This window comes from Lactuca serriola, chromosome 4 (assembly GCF_051521515.1).
Source record: "Lactuca serriola cultivar US96UC23 chromosome 4, Lser_US96UC23_V15, whole genome shotgun sequence".
Classification (NCBI taxonomy): Eukaryota; Viridiplantae; Streptophyta; class Magnoliopsida; order Asterales; family Asteraceae; genus Lactuca; species Lactuca serriola.
This window is the reverse complement of record NC_136411.1, coordinates 29,051,407-29,070,228: the sequence shown is the minus strand read 5'-3', so window position 1 is coordinate 29,070,228 and position 18,822 is coordinate 29,051,407. Positions and strand designations below refer to the sequence as shown.

The 18,822-nt window shown below is 35.5% G+C and overlaps 1 protein-coding gene across 1 annotated transcript; it reads left to right on the top strand.

The window, feature by feature from the left end:
• The first annotated feature begins 8,348 nt into the window (after positions 1–8,348).
• Positions 8,349–11,560, top strand: LOC145101258 (Di-glucose binding protein with Leucine-rich repeat domain-containing protein). The gene is made up of 9 exons (XM_079038437.1): positions 8,349–8,536; positions 8,625–9,677; positions 9,770–9,920; positions 10,028–10,099; positions 10,196–10,264; positions 10,527–10,595; positions 10,680–10,757; positions 10,837–11,042; positions 11,165–11,560. The coding sequence occupies exons 1-9, from the start codon at positions 8,470–8,472 to the stop codon at positions 11,263–11,265; spliced, it is 1,866 nt and encodes a 621-aa protein (XP_078894563.1). The 5' UTR covers positions 8,349–8,469; the 3' UTR covers positions 11,266–11,560.
• Positions 11,561–18,822: the final 7,262 nt, after the last annotated feature.

The following is an 18,822-nucleotide window of genomic DNA, read 5'->3' as shown; positions in this document are numbered from 1 at the left end:
AGCTCTGAGGGTGAAGGGGGCGAGGTTGGGGCGCATAAGGTTGGTTTAAATAGGGTGCAAACCCTTGAAATTTAGGGTTTCATCAGACAGCAGGGACTCGCTGAGTCCAGAATATGGACTCGCCGAGTCGCCAACTTAAACGTGTTCCAAATCCCGTCTCTACTCGGCGAGTCGGACCTACAACGCGCCGAGTCCAAGGCTGAAAATGCAAAACACTTAGATAAATTTACATACCAGGAACCAGGTGCTAAATAATATTCATTGAATGATTTGGTTTTCGCCATCTTCACTAAGGACTTCCTTAAGAATCGAATTATCAACATCAACTGCAAATCCCAATATATTTCCCACCACCACTGTGTTTCTAATTTCCGACAAAGAGGAAAGAGATGGAGAATCAACCTGCATGTCTGGGAGAGGTACATGAGTGGAATCGGGCATCTATTGAGATACAAGGAGGTTTGAGGCGCAGAAGAGTCTGAAAAATCAATAAGAGTATCATCGATATTCCTCAATATTCTTCTTCTTTTATCTTGGGCTCTATCAAACTTTACATCTTGCCCACCCATATGGATATCTTTAAAACCCAAATTATTTGGAAAGGGCTCAATGCAGTCGGTTTTAGCTAGGTTGTCCAGAAGCCCATTTAGTCAAGCTACGAATATGAATTGTAAACATGTCAATAATTTATTTTAAATTAAATTTATAAAAGTTGGAAAGTTTTATAATTACAAAGAATACTAAAACGAGATAAACAATATCCCTTTTGATTTGGTTGTTTAAAATGATAGAATTACTACACTTATCATCCCTTCGATTCCAACTTAATATGTACTTAATAATAATAAACATCAATATATGTAAATTTTGGACACATTAATATAATGATCTAACTAATTTTCTTAGTCAATATTGTTAGATTTCATATAATCAGAATCACAATATAAATTTGGATAGTTTTTAGGATCATGTTTTCGATACTTTTCAGAAATTTGTAATTTGTTCATATTGTCTGAGGTACACGAATTCAGAAGTGAGATAACTCAATAACAAAATCAATTCAAATTACATGCCTAATTCGAATCAAGAAACACATAATACCTTCGCTTTGATGTGTTCTTCCAGAAAGATAATTGTAAAGTAATCGAATTTTCAATATCGGATTGTAACCTTTGCATTGTATTTCCATCTACCTTTTATAGAAGGAAATTGGCAATTGTAAGATGGTTAACATCCATATTGGCACAAAAGATGGTGGTTAGAAAGGTAGTTAGAAGACACAACCAACCACTCACATCATCATGATGTCATAACCCTTTTTGATGGGAAAATGCATGTCCAGACTCTTTCTTGATATAGAAATCCATTTAGGCTAGGGGCTCTGCCCCTTGACCCCACAAGGGGCGTTGCACCTAAACCCAACCATGCCAAAGGCGCTGCCCCTTGGAACCATGTACCTAACTACAAAATAATTCACCAAGTTCGCAAACCACGACATGTATTAATAACAAGTATATGCTCACCTAGGAAGTTCTCTTGAATAATTCTTGGAGATGAGCTGTCATCTAAAAAAATCATGGATAAGAGGTCTACTATCGTATTTTTGCAACTTTCTCTTCACATATTTCTAAATCAAACTCTTGGAGAAGAAAGGTTCATACAATGAGTTATGGGTTGACATCCTTATTTTCCAAGAGGTGATAGGCGACACCATGATCGGTATAAAGGCAACTTTAGATCCTAAGACACCCCTCTCTAGAGTAGGTTAAAATAAATTTCATATAAATTGATTGTAAATCTCAAAAATGTTTTTAAGTTCAAAAGTGTGGAATAATGGTCCTAAATACCAATATCAAAGTTTAAAAAATTAAAAGAGTCTGGTTGTAACAATTTCAATACCATAACATAGTTCAAATTATACCACACAATCCATGGTGTTCAAAATTTTCTCAATGGCTTCTACATATTTCTAGGACTTTAATCATAGTATATGTTAAATTATAGTTAGGCAATGAAATGCCTAGTGAGAATAACCAATGTTAACTCAGTTAGACTGAGTAATCATAACAATCATTACAATCCAGTAAAACATTCAAGATTAACTCAAAATTAACAAAATTTCCAACATTCAATAATCTCAAATCAAGGGTTTGAAGACACAAATGTCAAAGTCAAAGGTAAACTGAAAAGTCATTGTCAAAGTCAAAAGGTTTAGTAACACATAATTCAAAGTCAAAGAGTTTGATAACCTATATGATGGGTTTTAGGTAAAACAAATAAACTAGAAAACAATTCCTAAGTTCACATGCAACCTACTTTGGATCTATGTTTTAACTATTGAACATACAACTTTGAATTGCAAAACAAGAACCCTAGAGGAGAGAGACTAATTTCGAAATTAACAAAATAGGGTTTAAAAGTTACATACTTTTCAATTGTTATAGCAAACAATTGATAATCCTCTTGATCTTGATCTTGATCTTCTTGGAAGTTTAGCACCACAAATGTAATGCCTTTAATGGAATCATGCCCAAGAACGAGCAAGAAGGAAACTAGAAGGAGAGAGAGAGAGAGAGAGAGAGAGAGAGAGAGAGAGTAAGGTATGTAATTTCAGCCCTAGGGTTTATTCAAAGAAGGAGTGACCAATTTTGGGAGTCAGGAGGCTCCTTATATAGATGAGGGATCTAGGGTTTTGGGAAAATCCTAATACTCCTTTGCTTGGGGCCTAAGTTAATCTAAGGCCTTATCCAAGCCCTCTTGGACGAAATCCTTAGGGTTTCCCCTATAGATTTCGTCCACCTCCTTCCAAGGAGGTTCTGGAGCCTTCCACTCAACTATCTGATAATTGCAAACTAGTCCCTGCACTTTATAATTAATACTTTTAACCCCAAAATTAATTATGATTAATTTCTGGGTAACTATTAATTAAACATGATGATTTCTAATTAATATATTAATCTTTTAACATATTAATAAATCAGTTATATTAATTTATTAATCTTATAAATTAATATCTCCTTTCATAATTTCCTTGTCCAGTTGCTAGGTTTGAGGGCAACCCAAAAGGACTGTGTTGATATCAATTCAAGTACATACCAATTATAGTTATGGGCTTAGACACCTAATCCAACACTATATTCCAAAGTCAAGGGATTTAATAACTTATAATCTAATACTAAGCTCCTATACAAAAGCTAACAATGGTCAGCCAAATGATCAAACAATACAATTAACAATAGGGATAATTCAATATACAATAATAATAATGCAGTACACATTTATCCCAATTCATAATTGATCTCAAGTTCCAAGCTTACAAGGGTGGTTCAAACATGGTTAGTGTAGCCAACAATTGATACTATTAAATCCTCCATCTAGGCATCTTGTGAACCAACATACAAGACCCACCCAATGCTTAACTACAACTACTAAAAAAAGTTGATTAACAACATATATATATCAAACAACACAAGTAGTACACATTTTTTAGTTAAAAACTTCCATTTGATTTTGTTTAATTCTTGTCTAACACCTAAACCTTCCTGAACTATCTTCATCATGTAAATGCTTAATTCATTTTTCAACGAAACATTTTTCAATTCAAAATTACTTGCTTCCATCTCATATTTCTTCTCAGTCTTGAACTTCTTATTTTGATCAACTAAGGTACAATAATACCACTAATTTTTAAGTTATGGATCCACCCATCCCCAAAAAAACATTGTCCTATGGTTTTCTTAAAAACAAAAAATAGTTAGTGAAGGAAGACATTTGTTGGTCCAGTTTAACTAATAGTGTAATGCTACCAAAGAGTTATGGCTCACCCTAAAGGTTCTTCCATAGTTATCTTATGTGAAAAAAGTCCACATTCGAGATGATAATTGATAAGCCACAATCACAAGGATATTTAGCTCACACCACAGTATTTTAGTTTGAAAATGTAAAGGATGAAGACATTGTTTGATTCTCCTTAATAGGTGTGAGACCCATGTATTACATGAGTTTATTTTAAAAAAATTAATATGCAATTTTAACAATTTGAAAAGTTGAATTTATAGAAAAAATGAGAAAAATTTTGAATTATTAAAATTAATGAGACTTTAATGTATTGAATACATTACATATATAAACAATCTCTAATAAATACCTTACATATATATTACCTTACATATTAAATGTGGAATTTTAGATTAATAAAATGAAAAATACAATGTAATGACAAGTGGAAAATAAAAAATTTAAAATTTTTAGAAAATGCCATGTGCCCAAATGAATGAGAAGAAGAAATATTGTAACAACCAAAAATACGACCCAAAAATTTTTGTTTTAATAATAATAAAAATCATAAACTGATCGTCACATCATAAAACCATGTGTTAAGTATCTCAACCCGTAATAAAATGTCATGAACAATTGTGTCAAATCAAACTATGAATCACAAACTCCCAGGAATAAGGCTGAAGCTGTGGTGTGTGCAATGCCATCATCCCGAGCTCTTCCCTTTACTTGCGGAAGTACCTGTAACCAAAACTAAAACTGTAAGCACAAAGCATAGTGAGCTCCCCCAAACTACCACATACCATACTATAACATATAACACATACTGGGCCTTTGCCCACTGCATCGGACCGAAGTCCGGAACTATCCAGGGTCTTGCCCTCTGCATCGGATCGAAGTCCGGAACTGACTGGGACCGCATCCCCAGCATCGGACCGAAGTCCAGAACTAACTACATCGGACCGAAGTCCGGAACTTACCAGGGCCTTGCCCTCTGCATCGGACCGAAGTTCGGAAACTGACATAACATAGCATAGCATAAACATATCAACTAGCATGAACACATAACTGCATACTGCATCGAACCGGAGCCCGGAACACCCAACACATAAATCCTGTCTGTGCCACGAAGGCATCAAACATACTAACTACTGCGTCGGACCGGAGTCCGGAAACTACTGATAGCTAAACGGGCCGGCATTGTGGCCTTAGACCCGTTCCTACTAGGAGGGAACTCACCTCGTAGCCTAGCTGCTGGAAGAACTGCTCCAGAATCTGTCTGCTGCTGCTCCGGTTTCACCCCGGCTACAATTTCCATAAGTATCATCAATCAAACACTGATAATAACACTGAGGGTAAAATAACTATCTTACCTCTGGCCAAAGTCAACCTATCGGTCAAAGTCAACATTCAGTTGACCTAACTCGTCAAGTTGGGTCACCAACTCGTCGAGTCCTTACTCTCACTTTATGCTTCTACTTGCTACTACTCGTTGAGTTTTGGCACAAACTCGGCGAGTTCCTCTTTGTTACTAACACTCCGACAATATGCATCCGACTCGCCGAGTTGTATGAACAACTCGTCGAGTTCTCCTTCATCAGATGAACACGCTAGCTGTGACTCGCCGAGTTGTATGAACAACTCGTCGAGTTTGTTCTTGAGACATGAAGATGCCTTGGACTCGCCGAGTCAGGGCATTGACTCGCTTAGTTCTTCCACGAATGAGTTTAACCCTCTAGCTCACCGAGTCCTTCTCTCACTTACTGGTTCCACTCGGCATAACTCGAAATGGGGAAAACAGGGGACTTGCGACTCGACTCGCCGAGTCGCATGCATGCAAACACTAAATACTCGATTCTGCTTGAAACCAGTCCATTCCATTCATAGATCTGGGTTCTTGGGGCTTGATTAACACGTAAAGTTTCCAACTTTACGCGTAAATAACATCAAATGGAGGTTTTAAGGTTCAAAGCACAATATAAGAGTAGATCTAGAGCTTTCATGCAAAATGGCTCCATAAAGGTGCTAGATCTAAGCTTTTGGAACTCAAACCTAGCTAGATCCAAAGGCTATTCATCTCAATGAGTCCTCTATATTATTACCAAGCCAAGAAATGGTTCAAGAATAGCTTTTATGGCTTTCCAAAGGGAATTAAAGCCTGAAAACAGAAAAGGGGCGAGTTATACCTCACTATTCTCTGAAATGCAACAAAGATCCTGGATCTCCTTCTTCTCCTCTTGATCTACCTTCCTTCTTCTCTCAAAATCTTCAAAGAAACCCACCAAATCACACAAAAATGCCAAGAGGGTTCTAGGGTTTCGAGAATGGTTCTCTGAGGGGTGATGGGGGCTGACTTGAGGCCCCAAAAGTTGTTTAAATAGGGTGCAAACCCTTGAAATTAGGGTTTCATTCAGACTGGCGGACTCGCCGAGTCCGGAATATGGACTCGTCGAGTTGCCAACTTACACGTGCTCAAAGTCCCGACTCAACTCGACGAGTCTGGCTACTGACTCATCGAGTTCCTTCTGAAAACTTGAAAAATAATTATTTAAATAACATACCAGAATTGGGGCGTTACACATCTGACAAAAAGTTTTTTATTTATTAGATAAGATTCGTTCAATTTTACAGCAAAAAAAATATACATGTTAATATACATGTTAGTTTGAAAATGTAAAGGATATAAATTCCCATTTTCATATGGGATAATGACTAGGAGGGTAATAATGTTTCCCGTTTGTCCATATTAAGTCCCTAACATATTTTTTGTTTGTATTACACCATTAAGGTTGTTATAACCGTTTAGAAATAATCCATTTTACCGATTTCTTCATGTTAAAAGGACTATTTGTAAACGGTTAGAATAACCTTAATGGTGTAATACGCACAAAAAATACGTAGGGACCTTAAATGGACAAACAAGAAACATTATTACCCTCCTAATATTTTTAATATTTATTATTTTGAATATATATATTTTTAAGATTTTTAGTATTTATTTTTATATGTGTATTTCATATAAAGTTGTTGAGATTAAAAAAAGAATAAAAAGTAGAAAAGTTTGGATTAGATTGAATTGGATTTTGTAACCACATCATCCAGTTAACCTCTAGCAAAACAAAACCTCTAGCGAGGAGCTAGAGAGAAGAACAAATTAAGGCCGAATTGGATTTTGTAACCACATCACAGATAGATGAAAACACAAGAAGGTCCAAATGAAGCCAATGCCCAACCCGACTTCAAACCTGATCATCAACGAATGCTTCACGCTTTTTTGAGAATTATGACACGCAAGTCACAATAAGGAATCTATCACCACCACACTTTCCACCTACTAAGCATACTGCCCATAGGAAGTGTCATATTATTAACCCAATTCTATGTTGATTTAACAGTAAAGATACCCGGCGATTCAAGCTCCCAAGACCACTTATCCGACATTTCCCCTATGCCAATAAGATTTAATATCTCCACAAGATAATCAACTTGGGCCAATTCAGCCCCTCCTCTAATCCCCCGACGCCAATGAAAATTCCATCCCCCCGAATCCCATTATTCACTTACTTGAGCATCTTGATTAAAGGCCAAATCAAAGAGCCTCCCGAACCGCTCCCTAAGAGAAATATCCAAGCACCAAACATCCTTCTAGAACCTCGTTTGAGTCCCATCCCCCACCACTCTATACATGGAATTAGAAGGAATACAACCATTCTCATGGAGATGATTAATGGATCCAACAATCTTTTGCCAAACACCCCCTCCAGTTCCTATTCTGGAATCATCCGAAAAACCACCACCTTCCCCATGACAAAATTTGACAATTTTAACCCAAAGAGCTCCCTTGTTATTAAGAAACCGTCACTTCCATTTATAAAGAAGACCGAGGCCAAAAGCATCCAAACTACCAACCCCAAAACCTACGAGCTTCTTATTTAAAAAGTAAAAATTTACTATAGGGGTTTATAGTGTCATATGGGATAATGACTTAGGAGGGTAATAACGTTTCCCGTTTGTCCATATTAGGCCCCTAACGTATTTTTTGTGTGTATTACACCATTAAGGTTGTTATAACTGTTTATAAGTAATCAATTTTACCGGTTTCTTCCTGTTAAAAATACTATTTATAAACGGTTATAATAATCTTAATGGTGTAATACATACAAAAAATACGTTAGAGACCTAAAATGGACAAACAGAAAACGTTATTACCCTCCAAAATCAATATCCCTTTTCATATCGGTCTATTGGCAACCATTGAGATGCCATATAAGATTAACCTGTAATTGTAATACCCAAATAAATTTTTGATAAATCTAATAATTCTAATAATAATCATATAAAAAATTATTACTCTATCAAGTAATTAACCATTTATTTTACAACCTAATCATCTATCTAATATGGCTTGATTAATAAATCATTTTTTTTTATTATGAAAGTGGACGAGTAGAAAATTTAGAGTGAGGGGGTCCATTCCTCCTGCCAACTCAAGCCCCCCTATTAAAAATTCTGACGTCCCCACCACCATCACCCCCACCTCCACCACATCTGCTCACCTATCAGTCCCTCTCATTCCCTTAGATTTCTTCCCCCCCTCCCATCTCTTCCGTTAATCTCGCCGTTTCCTTTAATACAAAACCCAATCTAAACTCTTTACTTTTCCTCCCTAAACTCCAAAACATCCCCACCACCATGCCTCCGGCCACCGCCCTCCTTCTACTCTCACTCCTCTTCTCCCCTTCCATCTCCTTCCCCTTCGGTAACACCGTTATATACATATCACTAATCTCGATTACTCTTAACTAATTTTTGATTTCTAACAGTTTCATTGTGTGCTTTTTGTGTAGACACGGCTTACCATATAGACTGCGGCAGCTCCACCACCACCACCGATAAATTCAACACTACTTGGTTATCCGACCGTTACTTCACCGCCGGTTCTAACGGTCTTGTTTCTGAACCGCTTCTCTTCCAATCGTTCCATGAGAAGACGCTCCGTTACTTCCCTATCTCATCGGGTAAAAAGAATTGCTACATTTTCCCGGAGCTTCCTTCCGGGCGATACTATCTTCGGACTTTCACGGTCTATGATAACTACGACGGCAAATCTCATTCTCCGAGTTTTGACCTGTCGGTCGAGGGAACTTTGGTATTCTCTTGGCGGTCGCCGTGGGAAGAAGACATCAGCCGTTACGGTGCTTACTCGGATCTTATATTTTTTACTTCCGATGGTGACGCCGATGTGTGTTTTTACAGCATTGCTACTGATCCTCCGGTGATCGGTTCTCTAGAGCTTATCCAGATCGATCCAGCTTCGTATGACCCTGTTTTGACCGGTAACGACTCTTCAATTCTCGTGAATTATGGCCGGTTGACTTGTGGTTCGGGCCAATGGGGGCCAGGGTTTAGCAACGACACCGACGTTTTCGGCCGCGCATGGCAATCTGACGCTAAATTCCGGTCGGCGAACTCCATAGGGATTAAATCGGTTACGGCGGTGAGAAATGTGATCAATACGGATACGAGTCCTAACTATTTTCCGGCAAAATTGTATGATTCCGCCGTGACCTTGACGGGAAAAGGTAATTTGGAATACGAATTGCCTGTGGATGCAAAGCTTGATTATCTGGTTTGGCTTCACTTCGCTGAAATTGATGTGAGCGTGAATCAAAAGGGGAAAAGAGTGTTTGACGTGATCATAAATGATGAAAATGTCACCAGAATCGATATATTCAAAGAAGTTGGGGGTTTTGCTGCGTATAGTTATCATTATGTAGCTAAGAATTTGAGTAGTACTCCATTGATTGTCAAGCTTGTACCTGTCATTGGATCACCGCTACTTTGTGGGCTTGAAAATTACGCCATTGTTCCAGCTGATGTCATGACTGTGCCTGAGCAAGGTATGCACTTCTTCTACATATTCATGATAACATTACACTGATAAAGGAGTAATAATCGGTTGCTTAAAAGCTGTGATGACTTCTTTTTGCAGCTTCTGCTATGCAAGCACTAAAGGAGTCATTACGTGTCCCTGAAAGAATGGGTTGGAATGGTGATCCTTGTGCTCCTACTAATTGGGATGCTTGGGAGGGTGTTACCTGTCATCCCAATAAGGACGAATCTGCTCTAGTCATCTTCCAAATGTAAGAATTCATTTCTGCTTATGTGAACAATTGAAATTTATGCAATTTTCTTAGAGGGTTTCTGCTCTTGGAGATATGGTAGTAATGATTATATATTATGCTTGCAGAGATCTTGGGAGCCAAGGTTTGAAAGGCTACATTAGTGATAAAATTGATCTTCTCACTAACTTGGTAAGCTTGTAAGTATCATCTGCCAGATCCTATTCTGTTTAAAACAAATATTCCGAATAAATCCCTCATTTTTTTTTGGTTATATCCTTTAAATATAACTGCAGGAACTTAAGTTCTAACTCATTAGGAGGCACTCTACCAGCAGGGTTGGGGCAAAATTCTCTTAAGAAACTGTAAGAATTTATTGATTCAAGTTTCTCTCTCAATTAAGTTAAGAAGATTTATGTCAGCTTTCTTATAGAACTGCATTTAATAAGCTTTTGAGTAACCTGGTTGACTATTAATTTGTATGCAATACACAAGTGATGTCTATTGTTGTTCGATGAAGAAGCATATGTAGTTATTAGCTTTCCCAAAATAAGTTTAGGATTCAGTTGTTAGCATTATAAATAGACTTTTTTCATTCCACTCACAATTTTTTTTAATAATGCACAGGGATTTATCCAACAATCTGATTTCTGGGTCCATACCAGATAGTTTAACTTCTTCAAATCTACAACTCGTGTAAGCTCTCTCTCTTTCTACTTCTTATCCACATTTTCAGAACTAACAAACCGATATTCTTTCTCACATTTACTCACTTTTCAGGCTCTTAAATGGAAACAAACTTGAAGGACAAGTGCCAGAAGAGCTTTACTCAGTTGGAGTCCATGGTGGAGCTATCGAGTATGTCAATTTTAATAATAAATACTACATATAATATTTCATTATTAGACGATTAACTTATTTATATATTTGCATGCAGCCTTTCTGGTAACAAAGGATTATGTGGCGTACCTTCTTTGCCAGATTGTCCTATGTTTTGGAAAAACGGCGGCCTATCAAACGGCGGTAAAATTGCAGTAGGCGTATCATGTGGCGTCCTTTTTTTATTTGTGGCGGTGATTATATACATTTGCATCAGAAGACGCCGCAATGACTACGACTTTGGTCTTCCTCAAGAGTTGATGTGTAAGTAAACACATCATGTCAGGTTGGGTTGGGTTCAGAGATTCTGAACCCAACCCAACCTGATACAGTTCTGATTTAGAACTTCATTGATTTTTTTTAACGAATTGTTTTTTTTTTTTCAGCACTTGCGGCGAAGAGGAATAAGTATCAGAGACAAAAATCATTGATGGCTCTTGAAATGGAGAGTCAACATGCAAAAGGGTTTATACCGAGTTATAATTGAAATTAACTTTATTTGTGATATAGCATAATGGTCAACAGGACTGGACTACAGAGGGAGGAAGTGATTCGATTCTTGCCAACCGGCTGACTAAAAACTCATTAACTAACTTGTCAATATGATACGATGTGATGTTCGTGTTTTTTTTTTTTTTTTTTAATTTATTTTTATATATAAGTTTTATAGGTGATTTCCCAAATGCCACTCATGTATCATCGCTCAATTTTCGGCATTTGATGAATGTAGATCTTAAACTCAACATGTTGAATCCATACAGATAAAGTAATTTTTGCGTTCATGCTTTGGGTTTTATAATTTTGAAACAACAATTAGGGTTTTATCATTTGGAAATGTATAACTAGCGTTTTTCTACGTCTGCTAACTTTTGATCCGGGGAGCCGAAAGTATAATAAAAATTGAAAAACAGCAGCCCATATCTCAAATTTTATATTTTTAGCCATAATAGATATAAAATTGAATAGGTATTTATACTTCTAACCAGAAAAAAAGGCTGTGGCTAAGTCTAAACTAAGAGTTGCATATATTTGAATAAGAAATAATGTGAAATTCCCCAGAAATGACTTAAGCAAGTATTCAATTAGGGGAAAGTGATTTAAAATAACAACCAATAATGTGAAATTTGCACTTTTGATCATTAAATTTTTAATTATATCCAATAAGTAAACAAACTTTTTATTTTGGTTTTAAAATACCAACAATTACGATTTTTATAGGTTAAAATGACAACGAACATCGTTATTATCATTACCACGTATGACTAATAGCTTATTATATTTATTTTATCAAACCATAGTTTAAAAAATTTACCTTAAAATGATAAGGTTACAAGACAATATGACATTGCTAATGGTTATAAGGTGAGGTTTGAGAAAAATGATTACAAAAGACTTCTAGTTTGATGTGACAATGACATTAATGGTATTTTTTGTCATTTTAATTGATAAAAATTTGGTATTTTAAAAACAAATTAAAAAGTTTGTTTAATTACAAGACAAGATAGAGGTGGTTTGGAAAAAAAAATGATTACAAAAGGCTTTTAGTTTGACATGACAAGGGCATTGAATATATGATTACAAAAGGCTCTCTCTCTTTTTACTTCTTTGTCATTTTAATCGATAAAAATTATAATTAATGGTATTTTAAAAACAAATTAAAAAGTTTATTTTCTTATTAGATACAATTAAAACAAATAAGTTTTTTGTTATTGATTGCTATTTTAAATCATTTGATATAAACTTACTATTATGAAGCCATTTGAAATCCAAATTCCTTGAAGAAAAGTTTCTCGACGGATAAACTATTGAATTCGTAATGTAGAATAGTGTCTAAACAAACCAAAATGTTCCGTAAATAGTGGTAACAATTTTTAATTATTATTATTATTATTATTATGGAAAAAACGAATATGTGGCTGCCATGTATGTAATATTAGGTATAGAACCATCAAAATTGACTTAATTTTGATTAAAAAAACACAAAATTATTTCACTATTAGTTTTTTTTTCTATTGCTTTTGAACTCATATTATTTTTTATTTTGAAATTCATCATCAGCGTCTATATATTTCGAATGTGTTTTTTATTAGATCTTTAGTAGAATCTTCATAACTTCCTATGACACCTACCTTATGCATACTTGCATTATTTTTTTCGATGGATTATGAAAAAAAAGGTTTATCGGGTTTTTAATGAATAATTTCAATCTTTCACTATAGTTTTTTATAATAATTTTCAATATACCGAACTACATGTAGTTGGTAAATATTCTTATACACGGTTTATTGTGCAAAATTAAACTTATAAAACTCCATAAAATATATATAGAAAGCCTAAGACGAGCTCTAATAAAGGATACAAGAAATATGATAGAGATATTTGATTGAATTTTGTTAACATTATATAGTTTTGATGTTTCTATACCTAATATTAGGTACATAACAGCCATATATTCCTCAAGCCCTATTATTATTATTATTATTATTATTATTATTATTATTATTATTATTATTATTTTCCTTTTAACATTTCATAATAACGATGTTGTAGTGAATTACATGGTCATTTTGTTTTAAGGGTTAAAAAAGGTATACAATCTATTAAATGAATTCTATTATTTTGGTATTTTTGCGATTATCACTTTAGTTAGAAAAAAAGTAAATAAAAGATGAATCATATATAAAATAATAACCTGAAAAAGAAAAAAATGGATGTTTCTAAATCATAAATTATGCGGTTCCAAAATGTATTGAAATGTGACCAACTTGTGCAAAAGCAAACAAAGAGAATCATTTTCTTCAAGTTCTTATCCCTTTGCATCAACATGATATGGAGGCAAATACGTCATCTCAACCAATACGATTCCTTTAGTGGCCCATGGCCCTTGGGCGATGATTATGACCCCTAAGTCTTACATTGGGTGTGTGGTAGTCCTTGTGTTTCCATGGTTAAACAACGTATAATGTTCGAATCCAATAATAGCAAGTTTGACTAATTTTTTTTCCTCCCATATAAATATATAGGTGGAAGGAAAAACTTGAAGCGAGTTTATAAGGAATCATTTCTCAATAATATCCAAAGACTTTAGTGGGTTGAAGATGAGTCAAACCCATGCGCTCGATCATCTCTTATTTTTATACTAAAATTATATTAGATTTTAAAATCTACTTTATCACAATTTAATTACCACTAAGAGATATAAAGCCCTAATCGTGTAATAGTATAGCGATGTTAAATAAGGATATCAAACATTTGGGAAACGGATAAGTTTCCGTTTCACATTTTTTTGCTATTAGTTAAACTAAAGTAAATACTGGGAATGAAGAGTTTTCTGACTTTAAAGTTCAAAAACTTAATTCCTAATAACAGTGTAATCAAACTAACAAGATCGGACAAATTAAGGCCCTGATTGATAGTTGCTGATTGAGAAATGTCTGTCTGAGTAAGCAATTCTGACTGAGTAAGAAATCATGATGTTTGATTGTACATATGACTGAATATGCTGACTAATGCAAAATGACTATTTTACCCTGATGCGCTATTCATTTTTATGCAATATAATAATAATAATAATAATAATAATAATAATAATAATAATAATAATAATAACCAGTGTTACACATTATATAAAATATTTGAGCAAATTTAACAAAAAAAAAAACTTCTAGTGTAGTGGAAAAGATGTGGCTTTGTGAATGTAAGGTCATGTGTTCGATTCTTAAGCTAATTAGATTCATATCAAACAGGGTTTAACTTCGTAAACTTGATGTAAAAAATGCTTCTGTTTAGATTCATTTTTTCTATCTACCATGGCTGATTTCTTTAATAATGCAATGAATTGAATTTCGTTAAGTACCAATTCCTAAGCTGATTAGTTTTCTAATCAGATTACCACTCCTTCAATTTTAATAGATTATTAATATATGATCAATTGCATTAATTACCCTAAAATTTGGTGTTTAATTAGGAATATGAAAGACTTGATTTGTTATTAATATTGTTGATTAATTCAATTAACTATATAATGTAGATCATCCTTATGTATATTCTTACACATTAGCGTTACCCATTTTACTATTTAATCTGAGGTTTTGATTAAAACACTAATAATACAATTCTATAATTCATAAAATCAGGGTTCATCAATCTAAATATTATCAACAATAAAAAATAAAAACATCAACTTTAATGTGAAATTATCGAAATCAACACAAAACTTTGAGTTTCATCTACTCTAAACGAAAGTAAAAGATTTTAGTCCATAATCATATTAGATACACAACTGAAAATAAAAAAAAACCATGCTAGACATGATTAGAATAACAAAACCAAATGATTCCAATGCGCTCCTTCACTTGATTTCTTCGGATCTTGTTCCAATATTGATCTCTCTTCCTCATAGACGTAATATACTCTTGATTTCTCAAACTGAAATTAATTCGTATATTGGGTGTATTATGTAAATATGTGTATTCTGTATAGTTAAGTGTAATTTATAAAGGTGTTGTCAGGTTTGTACGCATGTCTTCAAGTGCTCCATGGAGCTCTAAGGATTCGGGTTTACCCGGTATATATAATGTTGCCGAAGAGATATTTTGGCTCATTTAATCATTCACCTCCGTTCTAATCTTCTCTTTGAGTACTGTACTTAGGGATTGAGTTAGGGTTTGTAGATTGAATGTAACGACCCAATTTTCACGTCAAAAAATTTCGTTATAAAACATTACATAAGAGCATTAATAGTTAAAACATTGTTTGATTAAACCATTTCACATCAAAAACCAAATTGAAAACCACAACATTCGATCAATCAAATATCAGAGTATCAATCCCAGAATAAACTCGTAACTGCGGAAACAAGAGAGTGTGTGTGTGACATGCTGCTACCGCGCTGGCTCCTTTCCCCTAGCTGAGGAGGTACCTGAAACCAAAACTGAAAACCGTAAGCATGAAGCTTAGTGAGTTCCCCCACTGTACCACATACCATATAATCACATAACATACACATATTGTCAGGCATATCTGGGTGCCCGACCTACCCCTTCGGCCCTCTCGACCGGACATTGCCTAGCATATCTGGGTGCTGGCCTCCCCTTCGGTCCTCTCGACCGGATACTGCCTAGCATATTTGGGTGCTAGCCTCCCCTTTGGTCCTCTCGACTGGATACTGGGGAACTACTTCTCCCCTCTACTACTACTTCATAACATGTATCGCAATATCAATATCTATCTAACATGGCTGGGTATGACTACCCCTTCGGCCCTACCGACCGGATATCTAGGGGACTATCTCCCCCTACTGTCACTAGCACATAGCATCATATCATACTAGCACATAAACACAACACAGGTTGTAGTAATCCCTAGATGAATATCACAGAGACAATCATCTACATACAACTCCTATTGGTGGGCCGACATTGTGGCCGTAGACCCACCGCTACTGGAAGGTAACTCACCTCGAAGTAGCTGCTGATCTGATCGGGAACTGACTGTCTACTGCTGCTGCTGCTGCTCCGGAAATCCTCCGGCTGAAATTCCCACAACATACTCAATCAAACACTGCTAACTGCCCTTTGAGTAAAATGACCATTTTACCCCTGATCATGCCCTAAGTCAAAGTCAGTGTCAACTTTCAGTTGACCCGACTCGCCGAGTTGGCTCTCCAACTCGCCGGGTCCCTACCCAAACGATTGCCTTGAATCCCATTTCTACTCGTCGTGTTAGGCGATGACTCGACGAGTTCTCCTTCTAAACTGATATTCAAGTCCTTCATCCTACTCGCCGAGTTCATCTTCATCCGATGAACACTTATGCTGTGACTCGCCGAGTTGTATGAACAGCTCGCTGAGTCCGTTCTTGATCTAAGGAGATTGCTTTGAACTCGCCGAGTTCCTCCATAGATGAGTTCAACTTCCGACTCACTGAGTCACACCCCGTGACTCACTGCTCACTCGACACTACGAAAAGGGGACAAACTCGGAGACTTGCGAACCGACTCGCCGAGTCAGATGAACGACTCACCGAGTCGTTACCATGCAATTACTATATGGTCGATTCTGCTTGAATCCAGCTCATGCCATACATAGATCTGGGCTCCTAGGGCCTGGTTATCACGTAAAGTTTCCAACTTTACGTGTAAATAGACAACCATGAGGGTTTTAAGGTCCAAAATGCACCAAAAGGGGTAGATCTAGGGCTTTCATGCAATATGGTTCCAAAAAGATAGTAGATCTGAGCTCCTGGAGCTCAACCATGCCTAGATCTAAAGGTCAATCAGCTTATTACAAACCCTCAAACATACACAATCTTGGAAATGGCTCAAAGAGGACTTTAATGGAGCTATAAGGGACAATAAGCTTAAAAACAGAGGGGAAACGAGCTATACCTCAGGGGAAATGTTGGAATGACACAGAGATGCTTGGCCTCCTTCTCATCTTCTTGATTCACTCTTCTTTCTCCTCAAAAACATCAAGAACACCACAAAAACACTTCAAACTCACAAGGAAACAAGGCTAAAGAGAGATATAGGGCTCTGAGGGTGAATGGGGGCGAGATTGGGGCGGAAAGAGAGTTTAAATAGGGTGCAAACCCCTGAAACTTAGGGTTTCATCCAACAACGGTGACTCGTCGAGTCCGGAATATGGACTCGCCAAGTCACCAACTTAAACGTGTCCCGGGTCCCGTATCTACTCGACGAGTCGGACCTATGACTCGCCGAGTCCAAGGCTAAAAAGAAGAGAAGTACTCAAATAAGATTTACGTACCAGGAACCAGGTGCTACATTGAAAGCTTGTTCTTATGATTTAATCTTGTTTTTGTTATATGTTAGAGTGTAAGTGATTGTTTGTAGTGAGGTTTTCTATTGTATTCTGTACTTGTAAACCATCTGTTTCATCGTGAATGAAATGATGATGTTAGGAAGATCTTGAGTTGTTTACGTTTTTTTAGATCTTCTTTCACAATTCTTCGAATCAAGAACTTCTTTCTCCCTAAAAGTGAAAGTATTTATAAAGTTTCTTTCTTTTAAAAGTTCGCATATTTAAGGAGTATTTTCGCATCGGTAAACGTTACCTTATCACGTGTTCTCCAAGCTTCAAACAGATTATGTTTTTCACTTCATTACCATATTCGCTTCACAAAGAGCTGATAATCACGACGCTAAACATCTTCACTCCAAACTTTTATATCTTCAACATTTTTGCTCTTTTTTCCTTATAAACTGTGGTAACTTGATTCCTTTTGAATAAAAGGCATTTTAGAAGCTACAAAACAAAAAATAAGCTAGTTAAGTATCATTTTCTTCCTTTTTATACTAAAATTAGACGAATTCTCGTGCGTTGCGCAGGGTTGCAACTTTGTTGTTAAAGTATGTTAGAGTTTACGATTTACCTACGTTTTTATGTCATTTTCCACATCGTTATCAAAGACTTTTATAAACACGCAATTTGTCAACGAAATTGACAAAACAATAGTTTAATTAATTTTTTAAGATAAGTTATTTTGTGGAATGTATCCGGTTGTAAAAAACGACGGATGTGCTATATTAATATTATGATAAAGATCATAAAATTGATATATTTTATCGAGATTATATGCCCAAAAGTTACTTTATAATGAAGTAAAAAAAATTGAGATTCTAAGAATTTTTTTGTTGAGCATGTCATGTGTTTATGTTCGATTGTATTAGAAAGTTATATTTTAAGGTTGACAAAACTTAAACGTTGTTAATGACATATTCTGATTAGAGCTGAAAAAAATCGACCCAACCCACCAACCCAATCCGAACCCAACCCAAAATTAGCAGACTGGATTGAGATTTTCAATCTATTTAAGTTAAATGAGTCAACCCGTTTAAACCAATTAATTAAATAGGTCGGGTTGGGTAGATAATATCAACCTATTTTCAACTCTCCAACCTATTTAACTTTAACATATATTTAATGTAATAATTATTCAAATACTATCATGTTTTAATTTATAAATTATGATATTGTATTATCATTCATGTTTAACAAAAATGCAATCATAATTCTCATCTTTT

Coding starts and splice junctions, on each gene's coding strand:
- LOC145101258 (XM_079038437.1), top strand. CDS start 8,470: ATGCCTCCGGCCACCGCCCTCCTTCTACTCTCACTCCTCTTCTCCCCT. Junction 10,100..10,195: donor CTCACTAACTTGGTAAGCTT/GTAAGTATCATC, acceptor ATATAACTGCAG/GAACTTAAGTTCTAACTCAT. Junction 10,758..10,836: donor GTCCATGGTGGAGCTATCGA/GTATGTCAATTT, acceptor ATTTGCATGCAG/CCTTTCTGGTAACAAAGGAT.